The sequence below is a fragment of the Equus caballus genome, chromosome 15, assembly GCF_041296265.1.
Source record: "Equus caballus isolate H_3958 breed thoroughbred chromosome 15, TB-T2T, whole genome shotgun sequence".
Classification (NCBI taxonomy): domain Eukaryota; kingdom Metazoa; phylum Chordata; class Mammalia; order Perissodactyla; family Equidae; genus Equus; species Equus caballus.
The window spans coordinates 101,740,563-101,757,813 of NC_091698.1; the positions used below are offsets into that span (position 1 = coordinate 101,740,563).

Below are 17,251 nucleotides of genomic sequence, written 5' to 3' on the forward strand. Positions count from 1 at the left end.
TCCTGTTTCGTGGTCTACAGAATGAAACTAGCAGTAGCAACCTCACAAGGTGGCTATAAATAGTACATGAGAACCCATGTGGAAACCTTTATCAAGTATTAATTACCATAACAGCCTAACATAATATGTTGAGGACCATCTTTAAAATTCATTCAGGGGAAGTGTACTAGGTAATTGCTTATATGGTATGGCTTACGCAGTACAGAAAAATCACCCAGGCAGGCCTACGATCTACCACAACAATGGCCTGTTATTCCACTAAGAAGACGTAAATGAAAGTTTTCAAGCCTTCCTTTTCCAAATTCAACTTTACCTCTGAGAAGTCCTGGGAGGAGAGGAGCTGCCTTCTGGCCAAACCCTGGGGTCCTGGTGTGCAGATGTGCATCCAGCGGCTCTTTCCCTCAGGACAGGCTGGCCACGTGGAGAAGTGGGAGAAGGTCTCTGCCACCAGGGTCCCTCCAGGCCTGGGGCTCGGGGAGCTATCAGACTCAGCAGGGCACTTGGCACCTGGGAAACATGAGAAGGGCACAGGAGCTCAGAGAGCAGGTTCCAGGGGGGAGGGTGGCAAAGCCCAGTGTGCCAACCTAGAACCACCCAGTGATCGGCCTCCCAACTCTCCAAGCCAGAAGGGAAGGCTATGGATAGAATTCCTAGAAATTTTATCAGATCAAACATTTAGATAGTATCACAGCTCATTGGAAAAGGACCTGAAGTTTACTGTATAAATGACCAAACTCCACCAAGAAGTTAACATATAAATCCACTAACAGAGTCAATTCTCAGATAACAAATTGTTCCTGGTCTCCCATTCTGTCCTCTCCTTTTACAATCCACCCATTCAGCTTTAACCCAATGAGACTCCTACAAGAAGAGGTTTAAGTCCATAGAAAAGATTAAGAATAAGGTGAGATTATGTTAATTGCAATCTCCAAGGCAACCACTAAGAAAATAACTAAAAATGTATAATAAAATAAACAACAATGGAATTATAATGTTATACAGTCATGCAGCACATAACGACGTTCTGGCCAACGACAGACCACATACACAATGGCGGTACCATAAGATTAGCACCATACATCCTAGGTGTGCAGTAGGCTATACCACCTGGTTCTATGTGAGTACACTCTACGATGTTCACACAACTACAAAAGTCACCTGACGATGCAGTTCTCAGAACGCATCCCCATCGTTAAGCAATACATTACTGAACTAGAAACTATTTAACGCAAAAGAATGCAAAATAGAGGAATAAAGGAACTCAAAAGACATAAGATCCATAGATGGGAGATATAAATTCCACCTTTTCAGTAATTACATTAAATGGTCTAAACACTCCAACAACAAGGCAGAAATCAGTGGAATGGATAAAAAACTATATCCTGTTACAAGAGACCCACTTTAGAACAGCATCAAAAAGAATAAAATATGAATACATTTAACAAAAGATGTGCAAGACTTGTACACTGAAAACTATTAAAACATCATTAGCAGAAATTAAAGACCTAAATAAATCTTTCTACATCCTGTGCTCATGGATTAGAAGACGACAGAGTTAGGATAGCAATACTTCCCCAATTGATCCGCAGATTCAATGCAATCCCTATTAAAATCCCAGCTTCCTTTTTTTGCAGAAATTGACAAGCTGATCCTAAAATTAACATAGAAATCCAAGTGACCTCAAATAGCCAAAGGAAGTTTGAAAAAGAAGTTGGAAGAGTGACACTTCCTGATGTCAAAAAAAAAAGCTATAGTTATCAAGACAGTGTGATACTGGCATAAGGACAGACATATAGATCGATGGATTAGAACAAACCCACATATTCATGTTTAATGGATTTTTGACAGGGGTACCATGACAATTCAATGGGTAAATGACAGCCTTTTCAACAAATGGTGCTAACATGGAAAAAATGAATCACAACACAGTCCTCCTACCTTACACAAAAATTATCTCAAAATAGATCACAGGCCTAAATGTAAGAGGTAAAATTATAAAACTCTTAGAAGAAAATATAGGAATAATTTCTTGTGACCATAGAATAAGCAATAGTTTGTTAGGTAGGTCCCCAAAAGCACAAACAACCAAAGAAAAAATAGATAAACTGGGAGCCCATCAAGTTTTAAAATTTTGTGTGTCAAAGGAAACCATAAAGTAAAAATCAACCCACAGAAAGCAAAAAAATACATATCTAAATCATAAAAAAATCATATATCTAAGGACCTTGTATCTACAGTAAACATAGAACACATATTACTCAACGGTAAAAAGACAACCCAAATAAAAAATGGGTGAAGGATTTTAATAGACATTTCTCCAAAAAAGATATTCAAATGTCCAATAAGTATATAAAAAAACGCTCAACATGATTATTCAATTAGGGAAATGCAAATCAAAACCACAATAAGATACCACTTCATAGTCACTAGGAGGGCTACAATCAAAAGACAGATAATAGCAAGTGTAGATGAGGATGTGGAGAAATTTGAACCTTCCACACTGCTGCTGGGAAGGTAAAGTGGTGCAGCAGCTTTGGGAAACAGTCTGGCACGCTCTTCAAAGGGTTCAACACAGAGCTGCCATATGACCCCGCAATTCCACACCTAGGCGTATACCCAAGAGAAGTGAAAAGAAATGTCCTCAGAAAAACCTGCACATGAATGTTCACAGCAACATTATTCAAAATAGGCAAAAAGTAGAAACAACCCAGATGTCCATCAACTGGTGAATGTGTAAACAAAACGTGATGTTTCCATGCAACGGATTTGGCCATATGAAGGAATGAAATACTCATGCATGCTACAACGTGGATGAACTGTGAATACATCATGCTGAGTGAAAGAAGCCAGACACACATTGCACGAAACCATGTACATGAGATGTCCAGAACAGGCAAATCCACTGACACAGAATGTAGATTAGTGGTTTCCAGGGATTCAGGATAGAGGAGAATAAGGGGTCACTGCTAATGGATAGAGGGTTTTTGGAGGGTACTGAAAATATTCTGGAATTAGATAGTAATGATGTTTGCACAACTCTGAATATATCGAAAACCACTGAATTGTATACTTGAAAATGGTGAATTTTATATTACATGAATTATATCTCAATTAAACTACTATTAAAAAAGAAAGAAACACGCCAACTGGAAAAAAATTAAAAACAATAAAGCATGATAACTCCAGACTTTCTCAAACTCTCTCTTTGCTCAAGTATAGGTTCTACTGGTCAGGAATGCAACGCCAGCACCTGAACGTGGCTTATTTTTAAGCATCTCTTGTAAGGGAGCAAAGAACAAAATCAATTCTGTCCTGCTCACTTCAAAGCTGGCATCAGACAACAGTAAATGTTTAAATCTGAGTAGATACAAAATACATCCCAGTGGATAAACCCACATATCTCCTCGGTAGCCTTTTACTAAAATGACAAGCTTTGCCCAAATGCAGCCTGAGAAAGCGAGTTCTCTTGCCATGCTCATGGCCAGGCCCCTGAAGGCTGAAGGCTTCAGCATTAGGGCTGAAAGCTCTGATCTAGCCCCCAACGTCACCCAGCCCCGGCCCAGAGCAAGCCTCCTCGCCTGCAGAAAGCTGCTCCTCCTCCGTCATGAACAGCATCAAGATACCAACTCCAGAAAATGGGATCCTGTTTTTCGCAGATCCATTCTCTGCCTTTACTTGGCAATAAATTTCGATCCTTCAAACGAAAGACCATACAATACGGTCTCTTTTATTATATTTTTTCTGCCATTTTTCCCAGGTAAGGGGAGCCAGTAAATAGAATTATAACCTTCAGCAGGAAAGAAAAGCTCTCTGCTCAGCTGGTGCACCGACAACAGGAGACTTTTTTAGCTGCATTATAAAAAGATTTCTACAGAGCTGCTGCACGCAGAGCTCTCCGCCTGGAGGGGTGTGCTGTGAGCCTGTGTGGCTTTCAGGCTGCTGGCAGGTCGTGAAGCCCCCGCTGTCAGGAAGCTGACATACATTTGCACTGCCTCAGTACCACAACCGGGCGCAGATGAAAGGGCTGCAGCATGTCACCTGGTGGGTTTTCATCCCCAGGTTGAATGCACACTGTGGCAGCCACCAGCCGTGCTGCAGTTATCCACGTACCCAGTGGGGCTCTGGCAGTGCTCTGCTCACAAAGCTGCAGCGGTGCTGAGCAGTCAGTCCTGTCCTGGTATCTCCCACCAGCCTTCTATTTTCAGGGCTTGGTTCTGCAGAGCACCAGGAATGCCCAAACTGGGTTCTAGCAGAAAATCCTATAGCAAATATTCACCCGTTTATCAACATTTTTCTCACTCCTGCCACCTGCTGAGATAGTGAGTAGGAGCGATACAAAGATGGGTAAGACGCGGTCCGGCTCTTCAGGCGTTCAGACTGCGTAGGAACCTTTATGCCCACACCTCACCCCTCGAGTGATTGAAAACAAACCATTATTGTTTGTGACTTGAAGAAAATACGATATTCTAAGGTACAGGACATGGCTTCTCACTTCACAAGAGTGTGCTTCCCTCGAGGTTTCAATATAATTTCTTTAACTCCTTTATGATATCAGGGTGCTACACCAGTTACGCACAAAAGACTCAACTGCTTGGAACAACCTGAGAAGGTCAACCTGGTGCAAAATATGCGTTACAGAAATTATTTCAATCATTTCTTTCTTTCACCAGTTGTATGTACATCAATATATAAATGGGTCTTGTTAGTGAGTTATACATAACATTATTCTTTGTTAAATTAATTTTCCAAACTAAGACCAGCTGGAATCACTAAAATAAGAAGGCTTATAGAAAAATTAAGGTTAGGGAAAACCACTCAAAACCTTTAGAATTTTGTAATATATGTGTGTATATACAGATATATATTCAGGTATTTTATAGATATAGATAAAGATATAGATATAGATAATTATATAGACACACACTGAGATAAGGCAGCAGGACTGCTGGGCGCTGCTACAGTCAGACACATGGCGGCAGGGGCCAGGCCGGGCGTTCCCTCCAGCCCCGTGCAGCTACTCAGGTGCAGGTACACAGCAGCAGGAAACTGGACTTAGCCAAAGCCAGGTTTTGCCAGGTGATTATGAAAAAAGAAAGGACCACATTCCAGAAGAAAGAGGAGTAAAGACATAAGGGTGGCAGTGAACACTGAAAAGGAAGCAGGGATGACAGTCCCAATGGGGAAGAAGTATTTCTAAAGACCGTGTGCAAAAGGATTTGTTGCACTGAGGGAGGATGGTGATCAGAGTGGGTGCTGGGCATCCAGATGTCAGAATAATCATTTTGGGAATGTTAGTTGACAGAAGACAGCAGACAAGATGACTGGAAAGGAGGTCAAGGGACAAAGTGAGGGATCCTAGTTTTGGAATGAATGACCTGTGCAGACACAGAAATGGCAAAAGTAGTAACCTGAAGGAAGACGGCAGATTCCCTGATAAAACCTTCAGTGAATGTGGAGGGAGTCTGGGGGTCTACAGAAGTCTCAAACAGGAAGGAATGGGAATGGGAAAGACGGACGGCTCAGGTTTCAAGGGAGCAGGAGACGTTTAGGGAGGAAGAAGAGCCATGGTCTAGAAGGAGCAACAAGAAGCAAAGAGAGCATCGACCCCCACCTCAACCTAAACAGGCTGTCTGAGTGGAGACAGTCACTGACTCAGCCAATTGGCAACGCAGGATCGGCCAACATCCAGCCGCAGTGCGAGAGCTGCCTTCACAGAGGAGGACACAGGTTAAAGCCCCGTGCAGTCAGACAGTGGGCCAGTGACAGCCCAAGTCAGTGCAGGGCAAAGCTCCAGTGCGGATCCTCTCCGCCATGGTGTCTGCTATGTAGACACTGTAAAATACTTCTCCAAGACGGTGTCTCCAAACAACTGAAGACACACGGCTCCTTCACTAGCCAGCGTTGGGACAAAGGCTACACATGTGGGAAAAATCAGGATTCTTCCCTAACGATGCCTAATAGCAAAACTACAACTTTACTGGAAAAAACACAACTAAATCATGTATTACCAAGGAGGGAGTAAGCCCTATTCAAAGCAGACCCTAAAACTAAAGAAGTCATAAAGATTTAACTATATAAAAACTAGATTTCTATATGGAAAAAAATACCATAAGCCAAGTAAGAAATAAGCGAAAAATGTGGGAACAATGACTCTCATTTTATGTAATAAAGAATTAATATCCCAAAGAGACAAAGGAAAAAACCAGTAGAAAACATTGCAGTAGAAAAATGGGCACAGGACATGAACAGATTGCTCAGAGAAAGAGAAATACTGATAAACATTTGAAAAGATGCTGGATCTCACTCATAATTAAAGAAATAGAGTCAAACAATACCATATTTCACCTACCAGAGCAGCATGATTAAAACCTCAAGATTGCTGAATAAAACCTCAATCCTGGTGAGTGTGGTGAAAAAGGAGCATTCATTTATTTTTTAGGAGTATAATAATGGATGCCATTTTGGAAAATGATTTGGAAATAGATCAAAATATAAAATGTACATATCTTTGACCCACATACGCCACCCTGAGTATTTACCCTATAGATATACTGGCAAAAATGTTTCATATGTATGTAAAAACATACCCTTGACAACCTTCTTTGCAAGAACAAACAGTGAGAAGCTACTTCAATGCCCATCAAGAGGGACAAGTTTAATAAATAATATGGTGCCATTCACACAAGTGAGGAACACGCTGGACCTGCAGGTGTTGGTATGAAGAGATGTCTAAGACATTAACAGCAAATAGAAAGGCATAGTACAAAACAATTTATATAACAATCCAATTCATGAACATAAATTAAAGTTATACACTCAACACATATTTTTTTTTTTCTAGAGGAATGTAAAAAGAGAAAAACACCTATTGATAATCACTTTAGACTAAAGGAAAGCTTATTCTTCATTTTATTCCTTATTGAACTTTTTTTTGTACTCTGTGCATTTATAACTCTAAATTTTTAGAGCTAGAGTTGTTTTGTGTGTGTGTGAGAAAGATTGGCCGTGAGCTAATATCTCCGCCAATCTTCCTCTATTTCCTGTGTAGAATGCTGCCACAGCATGGCTTGATGAGCAATGTGCTGGTCTGCACCTGGGATCTGAACCTGCGAAGCCCGGGCCTTTGGTAGAGCATGTTAACTTAACCAGTATGCTACCGGGCTGGCCCCTAGAGTTAAGATTTTTGATGTAGTATATTATCCGTGAGATAACACACATTGAAAGAAAATAATCATTTTTCTTTGGCCTCACAAAAGATCACATAAATACAATATATTGCAAACTTTGAAGTAAAATTCCACAACAAGCCCCCATTGCTTTGCATCCCCAGCTGCCTGAAGCAAACTCTTAGAGCGGGGCCTGCTCTGACATCACCATGGGAATTAGTCAGTGGGAGCTCTTCCTTCTCCTTCCTGTCTCTCTCTCTCTCTCTCTCTCTCTGTCTCTCTCCTCCCCAGAATGAATGGACTTTTAGACCTGATGCCAGCTAGTTCTCAGCACAGAATACTGCTCACGAAGAGAGAGCCTCCCACTTACCTACAATTCCTTGCACACACATACAGGAAAGGAATCCAAGGCAATCCCCATGCTTCTCCCCAATCTTTCAATTTCCAAGTGGAGAGCTGTCTCTTAGTGCTGCTGAACGTGCAAGTTACCATTTCAAAAATCAATATAGCTCTATGCATTTCAGCTTATGCAGCCACGATAACTGGAGGTTTTCCCACGTGCGATTTGCTTGACTTTAACATGAATAGAGTTCTTGTCCGGCTCCAATAAAGCCATCTCTGTTTACAGCATTGTATACCAACGGTCTTGCCCACTGCGGGACAGAGAACCCCACAGCCATCCCTTCAGAGCTGTCCTGCAGTTAGTTATTTCACACTTGTCTTTTCCAGGGGAAAATAAAATACAGTCTTCACTGATGGAGATATTTGTCAAATTATAGCTATCGAACAAATTCATTGGCTCATTGACTATCAATTAATTAAATGAGTTCTTTTTTAATTCTCTTGTTATAAAAGACATTTGGCTAATTCCACCATCATTTCTGATTCTAAGAAATGACTCACAAAATTGAAGCTGATTCTTAGGCTCAAACCTGCTCACAAAGCACTGACTGATTCACCCGAATGGACGCCGAATTAGGCACAAAATAAGAAGCTTGTTCTAGTAGAGGCTTACCACAGGAAAAAACAGTTTATTCAGAAAGGTGAGATCAAACACACACCAACTTGAAACAACTTAGAAAACAGTACCTTTGACTAGGTAGTGTTGAAAAGGAATAAGGTAGATTTTTATGTGCCGATCAGGAAAAACCTCAAAATTTAGTAGGAAAAAAGCATATTCAGTATTTTCCATTTATAAAGGGACACAAGGGGGGCTGGCATGAAAGTATACGTAAGAAACTGGTAGAAGAAGCCTGCGTTTTGGAAGACTAAAGACCTGGGGCAGGAGGAGGTACTGGTCTGTACCGTACAAGCTTTTACTGTTAGATATCTGCATTTTTCAATGCACAGTATGTATTTTTTATTGAGGTGAAATTCACATAACATAAAATCAACCATTTTAAATTTAACAATTCAGTAGCATTTAGTGCATTCACAGTGTTGTGGAATCAGCACTTCTATCCATTTCCAAAACATGTCCATCACCCCAAAATAGAGCTCAGTACCCTGTGAGCGTTCCTCTCCACTCCCCCTCCACCGAGGCTCTGGGAAACAGCAGTCTGCTTTCTGTGTCTATGCTTTTACCTATTCCGGACATTTCATATCAGTGGAATCATACAGTATGTGACCTTTTGTGTCTGAGTTCTCTTGTACTTCATTTTTAAACATTAAAGTTTATACAGAATATTTTCTGGAAAAATTCCATCCAAGTCATTCATTGCATTTTCTTCAAAACTTTTTGAATGCTTAACATCTGTCATTATGTCATGTCCCGTAGATAACAGAAAGATGAGACAATCCATGCAAAGATTATGCAGATATTTATTTTCTGCTTAATGGGGCAAAAAGTTACCAGTCAACTGAAAATTCTGAACTCTCAGCCTATGCAGAATATCTTGCAAAGTATCATGTGTAATTTAGAAGAAAAAGAATGTTAGATTCCAAGCTGGAAAGGAACAGAGTTCGTTATGTTTCTTATAGGTTGGAAAGACAAGACCCATACCCACACAATTGCCCAGCTTCACATGGCAGCTCTGAGAGCTGTGTCCCCATCGGTGACCTCTCCACTGCCATGGCCAATGGCCTCACAGGGCTTATAACTGAACAGACAAGAGCGAGGCAGAACACACACCCGGGTATGAAACTGGGAGGGTGGAGACGAGGTTTCAGCTCTGACACGTAAAGAGCCAGGAAGCTGTCAATCACATCCTCACAAGAAAAAGCTGGACAAATCGACCATCAGCCACTTCTTGGAACCATCAGAAAACTGAGGTCACAGGGCAAACCAAGTCCCTGAAATCTGGATGTGAGGTCAGAGAATCACAGTGCAGATCTGCTCACCCAGAGGAGAAACCGCTGAGGCCATAACTGATGGGAACATTTACATGGTAATTTCATGAACTGTTGAAGGCTGAGTATGAACTAGCTTCAGAGAGAGAAAGAAATTCCTAGGGGCCACAGTCTTGGGGAACCCCACACTTTTGTGGGTTTGACCTCCAGGAACCCTATCAGGTTCTCACAGTGAAGAGCCATGAAAATCCATTCCCTGCTCTGGCCAGGGGAAGAGTAGCCAACTGAAACATGCCCAGAGCCTTCTATATAACAAAGGCCCACTCCACAGGCCTCTCCACATGTGAGGAAGGACCACATCCCAACTCTAGCCCCTCCAGCTTCCCAGTCTCACCTAAGGGCAGGTAAAATAGCTCAGAAACACTTTTAAAGGCCACAGCCCAGATGCACAGGCCTCTAAAAGGCAGGTTTAGTCTAATTTTTATCCATCACCATACATATGTGTGACTACTGGGGCCGAGCACAATGAAGTGTATTCAGGAAGTGATAAACAATAATGTACACCCGAAATTACACAATGTTATAAGCCATTATAATCCCAATAAAATCACTTAAAAAAAGAAAAAGGACAGGGTGAGTCTTGAGAGTACAGAATGCTCCCCTGCCCCTCGACTTACAGCCTCATTAACAGAGTCCCAGTGTGACAACAGTGAATTACAACTGAAAGATCTGCAAGAAACAGACACTACCCAATGAGGAGCTCTTAGGAAACCCAAAAGACAACAGGGGAGACAAAAAAAGAGGAATCGGAAGCCTCTGGTATCTACAGCTTCAGCACACATTAAACACAGCTCAGTTCCACCCAGATTAACATAAAACCTCACGCTGAAGGACTTTCACCTTAGCTCCTACTACCAAAAACATCCTGCCCAGCTATCAACAAGAACAAACCCACAAAGCACGCCAACAGGCAAGGAAAAACAGTCTGAAGAGACAGAGCAAGCGTTAACACCAGATCCAGATGTGACACAGATAGCAGAATTATCAGACAGAATTTAAATAACTATGACTAATACATCAAGGGCTCCAATGGAAACACTAGACAAAATGCAAGAGCAGATGGGTTACAAAAGCAGAGAGACGGAATTGTAAAGAAAGAATTAAAGGAAACGCTAGCAGAAAAACACTGTAAAGAATGAAGAAAGCCTTTGTCAGCCTCATCAACAGACCGAGCGTGGCCAAGAGCAAAATCTGTGAGCCTGAAGAAAGGTCAGCAGAAACCTCCCAAACTAAAATACAAACAGAAAAAAAAGGAATTACAAAAAAACAGGACAGAACATCCAAGAACTGTAAGATAATTTCAAAATGTGTAACATACACATAATTGGAATACCAGAAGGAGAAGAAAGAGAGAACAGAGCAGAAAAATATTTGAAGCAAGAATGGCCAGAATTTTCCAAAATCAATGACAGACACTAAATCCAGATTCGGGAAGCTCAGAGCCTATCAAGCAGGAAAAATAACAAAAAATGTACTCCTAGGCACATCATAGTCAATGACAAAAGTCAAAGGCTAAGTGAAAATATTGAAAGAAGTCAGAGAAGGGGAAGAAAACACTGGCGCTATGGAGGAAAAAGAACAAGAATTAGATCTGACTGCTCTCCAGAAACCATATAAGCAAGAAGAGAGTGGAGTGAAATATGTCTAGTGCTGAAAGAAAAATAACACCAACCTAAATGTCTATTTCCAGCAAAACTATCCTTCAAAACTAAAGGGAAAATAAACACTTTCTTTTTTTTTTTTTTGAGGAAGATCAGCCCTGAGCTAACTGCTGCCAATCCTCCTCTTTTTGCTGAGGAAGAATGGCCCTGAGCTAAACATCCATGCCCATCTTCCTCTACTTGATATGTGGGACGCCTACCACAGCATGGCGTGCCAAGTGGTGCCATGTCCGTACCTGGGATCCGAACTGGCAAACCCCAGGCTGCCGAAGCGGAAGGCGCGCACTTAACCACTGTGCCACCAGGCCAGCCCCAACACTTTCTCAGATAAGCAAATACGGAGGGAATTTGTCACCAGCTGCTCCTCCTTGCAAGAAATGTTAAAAGTTCTTCAGAGAGAAGGGAAATGGGTAAGTCAGAAACCAAGATCAACACAAACACAAGGAGAGAGAGAAAGAATAAATGAAGGTAAAATAAAAATTTTATTCTTCTTATTCTTAATTGATCTAAAAGAAAACTGTGTAAAGCAGTAATAATAGCAACGCATTGGGTGATTACAGCATATGGATGAGGGAAATGATGACAGCAATGTCATAAGGGAAGGGAGAGAAGAATCAGGAATACTGTGTTAGAAGATACCATTACTACATATTAAGCAGTATAGCATATTATTTGAAAGTGGACTTAGTTTAGTTAAAAATATATATATTGAAAACTCTCGGGAAACTACTAAAAATGTTTAAAAAAAGTATAATAGATATGCTAATAGAGATAAAATGAAATTATATAAAATACTCAGAACCAGAGAAGTCAGCAAAAGAGGGAGAAAAAAAATCCGGGGGCCAGCCCTGTGGCCAAGTGGTTAAGTTCCCACGCTCCGTTTCAGCAGCCCAGGGTTTCAACGGTTTGGATCCTGGGCATGGACCTGGCACCGCTCATCAGGCCATGCTGAGGCGGCGTCCCACATAGCACACCCAAAAGGAGCTACAACTAGAATATACAACTATGTACTGGGGGTCTTTGGGGAGAAGAAGAGAAAAAAGAAAAAAAAAGAAGATTGCCAACAGATGTGAGCTCAGGTGCCAATCCTTAAAAAAATAAAAAATAATAAGGCTTAATCTTTAAAAAAAAATCCAAAGAACAGCTGCAACGAATAGAAGACAATTACAAACACAGTAGATATTAATCCAACTATATCAATAATCATTTTAAATGTGAATAGTCTAAATATACCAGTTAAAAGACAGAGATTTTCAGAGTGGATAAAAAAGCAAGACTCAGCTACATGCTGTCTAAAGAAACCCACTTTAAATAAAAAGAGTCACGTTAAAAGTAAAGGGATGGCTGGGTCCAGCCCGGTGGCATAGTGGTTGGGTTCACATGCTCCGATTCAGTGGCCTGGGGTTCACAGGTTCACATGCTGGGCGTAGACCTACACACTGCTCATTGGGCCATGCTGTGGTGGCACCCCACATGCAAAAAATAGAGGAAGGCTGGCACAGATGCTATCTCAGCAACAATCTTCCTCAAGCATAAAGAGGAAAATTGGCAACAGATGTTAGCTCAGAGCCAATCTTCCTTACCAAAATAAAGAGAAAAAACAAAAAAAAAAAGGAAAGGGATGGAAACAGATATACCATGCTAATATGCTAATCGAAAGAAAGCTGGAGAAGCTATGCTAATTTTAGAACAAGGAAAATCGTCAGGGATAAAGAAGAACATTACATAAATGATAAAAGGCCAGTTCTCCAAGAAGATATAACAATACTAAACGTGTATGAACCTAACAACAGAGCATCAAAGTACACGAAGCAAAAAGAGACAGACCTGCAAGGAGACAGAGAGAAATCCACTATTACAGTTGGAGGTGTCCCCACCCCCTTCAGTGTCTGGCAGATTCCGCAGGTAGAAAATCAGTGAGGACACAGCTGACCTGAACGGCACTAAGCATCAACTTGCTATCTGTGCCACAAAGAATATTCCATGCAACAACAGTAGAATACACATTCCTCTAGCTCACATGGACCATGCCAGGCCAGAAAACACACCTTAATAAATAAAAAACGAACAGAAATCACACACAGTATGCTTTCACATCACAGCGGCATTAAACTGGAAGAACGGTTTAAGAGAAAGAGAGACGGAAAATGCCCAAATATCAGGAGGTTAAACAGCACACTTCCAAATAACACACAGGCCAAAGAAGAAGCCTCGAGAGAAACTAAAGAATATTGTGAGCTGAATACAATTGAAAATACAACTTATCAAAATGAGCAGAATGGAGCAAAAGCAGTGCTTACAGGGAAACTTATAACATTAAATGCACACATTAGAAAAGAAGAAAGATGGATCTAAAATCAATCCTCTAAGATCCTCTTTATGAAACAAGAGTAAGAAGAGCAATTCAAGCCCAAAGCAAGCAAAAGAAAAGCCATAATAAAAACTAGAGCAGGAATCAATGAAATCATAAGTAGGAAAACAATAGAGAAAAACAACAAAATCAAGAGCTGGTTCTCTGAAAGATCAATAAAATTGAGAAACGTATAGTCAGGCTAAAATTGTGAAAGTTAAGATGGGTACATGAAACATAAGGGGTGTGGGCCTTCAGTAAGACAGGGGTGCAGGGCTGGGCCAGCCCCAATGGCCTAGTGGTAAGTTTGGCATGCTCCATTTCTGTGGCCTGGGTTCGGTTCCCGGGAGCAGTCCTATACCACTCATCTGTTACTGACCACGCTGTGGTCGCAGCCCACATACAAAAAGAGGAAGACTGGCAGCAGGTGTTAGCTCAGGGCAAATCTTCCTCAGCAAAGACAAAAAAAGAAAAGAAAAGAAAAGAGCCCAAGCCCTGTATCTGCTGTATCTAGCAACAATGCCATGGTTTGCTCTCATTTTCTCTGAAAATTTAGAGCAAAACAACAAACAAAAGAGAAAAATAGGGAAAGGAGGAAAGAAGGCATTATTGCATTATTTCATTTAGGCTGTCCTATCTTAGCTGAAAGGCTAGAGAAAACATCAACAGCCTTGAGGGGTCTAAGACTTTCCATTTTTGTGGACCAGAAGGGCAGTATTTTATTCAACCAGGAAGTGCTTGCAAGATGGCCTCTGAGTGTGCTGGGCAGCGTCGTCCAAGTTCCCACAGTCCTCTCCACTTCCTCCCATCTCACCTGGCCGCCGGCCCCACGCAACTCCAAGGGGTTGTTTGTGATTCTGCCTTTTGGATGGGGCTTAACTGTTTCTCGTTTAAATTTTCCTATTCGTGATTTATTTACTCCTCAGAGGAGCCCGGAAGAAGAAGTCACGCTAGGGCCATTTTCACTTTTTCGATGAAGAAAATGGGAACATTTACAGAGAGGTTAAAGTCTTTGCAGAAGTCTCAAATGGGATCCAAAGTCTGGAGCAGGATTCCAAGCCCTTGCGGGCTCTGAATTCAGCTCAGGAGTGACCACAACCGCTGGGCTACAGAGCACTCGGACTGGGCGGGGCCACACTGTCACGGTTCTGACATTAACTGTCATTGCCCAGATCTGCAGGGGCATGATACAAAAGTAAGCCTGAAAAACCCCCCTTCAGGAAAAATGTTGGTGTTTGTCTTGCTTTGCTTTGTTTATCAACAACAGAAGGGCATTCTCCTCCTTCTGTTATTAATATAAAGCCCACCGCAGCAAAATGTCCACTTGAGACGCAAGGCCAATTCGTTTGTTGAAATATACATTTGTTGTGTATGAAATAGCAAAATGTGTGTGTGTTGGTGGGGAGAATTTACAATTCAACAAAATTTTAAATAAAATCATTTATTTCAGTATAAAATGAAAATATAACCACAATAAAAAAATCAAAAGCAGAAAAAAAAAAAGTCACAATCCTTATGAGTTACGATCACTTTCCTCAGCATATTTTCCACGTTTGTAGACATATTGTACACACAATTTGGTCTCACAATTGTTTGCACTTAATGATATATTATATGTTCCCATGTCCACAATCTCAAAAATCTTATGTAATTAGAGCAGGATATTTACTTAACCATATTTAGATGTTTTCCATTTGGGGCTATTCTATTAAAAAAAAGAAGAAGAAGAAGAGAAGCATTTGTGCATAAAGCACTTATTTTTCTCCACATTTAGCCTCATTTCCTTGGGCTAGGTTCCCCGAAGTGCAACTATCTGAAGTAATCACGCAGTTGCAAATAAAAATCATGCATTTATCCTTCAGCCATCCCTTCCCCCAGTTTAGGCCTAGAAATTCCTTCCTCCTGCTGAGGCAACATGATTTATATTTAAACGCTTCCAGCTCTGCAGCAGCCCACTTCAACAGACTAGCAAATGTTCCTTTTAGCTAATTTCTCTTAGAAAGAAATTTTAAATAATAATACCATATCCCCCAAGAAAATCTTTCTCTTACCATGTAAGTTATTTATTATCACATAATGGCAGTTGTATTGTAACTAGACTGATTTCTAGACAAAGAGTATGGTGTATATAATGTATATAGACTCTATACAAAGAAAGATCCAAATATAATTTAAGCTAAAATCACGCAAACTAGGTTTGTAGCTTCTCGATGATTATTTTTATTAGCAGTTCAGCTAAGGGTTTTTGCCATTTGAGGTCAGTTTATAGACGTCAGTGGTTTTAAAAACCACCATATGGTGATGTTTCAGAAAAAAAGAAAACATAAACCTTTAGGCAGGATCTTAATGTTGTTTATTTCTCAAAAAATGTACTGAGTTCAGTTAAAAGCTTAGCACAGTGCAGCTGAATGTACCAGGTCATGTGCTGGGAATTCAAAAATGAGTAAGACATGTCCCCTTTCTCCCGGAGCCCCAGCTGCCATCCATTCACCCCAGGAAGGTGTGACCAGTAAATGCCCAATCTGAGTCTCACCTCTGCTGTCAAGGAGCGTCAGAAAGAAGACAAACGTGTGAAGGGCAGCACTTAATTCAGGAATGTCTTACTTCCAGGGGCCTCACCTCCCACGCTTCATGCCAACCACTAAGAAGCATCCTCATTTCAGGTTAAATATAATTTCTATGCAACTGTGCCTTGAGTTTAAGTTGACTAAATGACTGTTATATTTTGTTAACTTGACATGACATGTATTGACATCAATCCTGGGTTTTTTTTAATACTTTGGAGCTAATAGTTGTTTACACAATTTAAAAAACATTCACTTTTGCAAGGCTTGTGGGCCCTAGACACCATGCCTGCCATGTCCAGGGAGTAAAAGGATGCTGACTCAAGTCCACGTCATCCACAAAATGCCAGAACAGTGCAGGGACACGATGAGGCCTGAAAGGGCCATGCAGAGCTCTTGGGAAGTGGCAGGAAGACGAGCCACAGGATAAGCGGGTACAACTGTCAGAGAAGGCTCGGTGCCTCGTCAGGGAAAGCCGGGAAGCTGGGATGCAAGAGAACGCAGGCGATGTGCGGGCAGGAGACACCCTAGGATGCCCTGGACCATGAGGGCGTGTCAGGTGACAGCAGGAAATGCAGCCAGCCAGGCGGAACAGGCCAGAGAATGGAACGGGCCTGCAAAAGTCACAAGTCCAAGATGCAGAAGAAAATACTGGGTAGCTACGAAAGCAGGGATGCAAATGAAGAAAGCTCAGAGGCCAGAAACGAGGAAAGTACCATGGAGGAGGTCAGCCACAGAAGAGCACTTGGGTGAGGGGCCTAAGGCAAGACGTTTAGTGACTTCCAAGACTAAGTCCACACATGTTGACACAGGCCAGGTGCAGGTGGTAGAATTCACAAAGAGAGATGTATGCAAGAAGTGTCTCTCAACCAGTCTTCACTGGGCACCCAATATGGGGAAGATTCAGTGGGTGCTTTTGACTTGATCATTGAAGGTGGGCAGGGACAATGCCAACGTTCAAGGACAAAGACAGTGGAAGCTGAGAGAGAGACAGGCGGACTGGGAGGGAAAGTCAGAACGGCCTGCGGCAGCTCACCGGAGGCAAAGGGGAAAGTCAAGGTAGACTTCAAATGAGCGATCAAGGAGTTCCATAAGGAAAAGGGTTAGGTTCATCTACCCCAGCCCCTCATGTTATACACTAAAAATACGTCCAAGGACTTT

General features: G+C 41.5%; 1 protein-coding gene across 11 annotated transcripts in view; it reads right to left on the minus strand.

The window, feature by feature from the left end:
* The window catches only part of RNF144A (ring finger protein 144A), a 119,247-nt gene that overhangs the window by 92,167 nt on the left and 9,829 nt on the right, over window positions 1-17,251 (minus strand). For 6 of the 11 annotated variants that reach the window (XM_023619585.2, XM_070236743.1, XM_070236742.1 and 3 more), the window contains exon 2: window positions 314-507. The exons of 2 other annotated variants lie outside the window; for them this stretch is intronic. Coding sequence is in view for 3 of the 9 variants with exons in the window: in XM_070236737.1 (XP_070092838.1) it covers window positions 314-507 (194 nt within the window). In the remaining 6 variants the exon portion in view is untranslated. Of the gene's footprint in view, window positions 1-313; window positions 508-3,787; window positions 4,130-7,536; window positions 7,723-17,251 lie in introns of those variants that run through there. 3 more of the 11 variants (XM_023619587.2, XM_070236738.1, XM_070236739.1) reach the window with 3 other exon arrangements.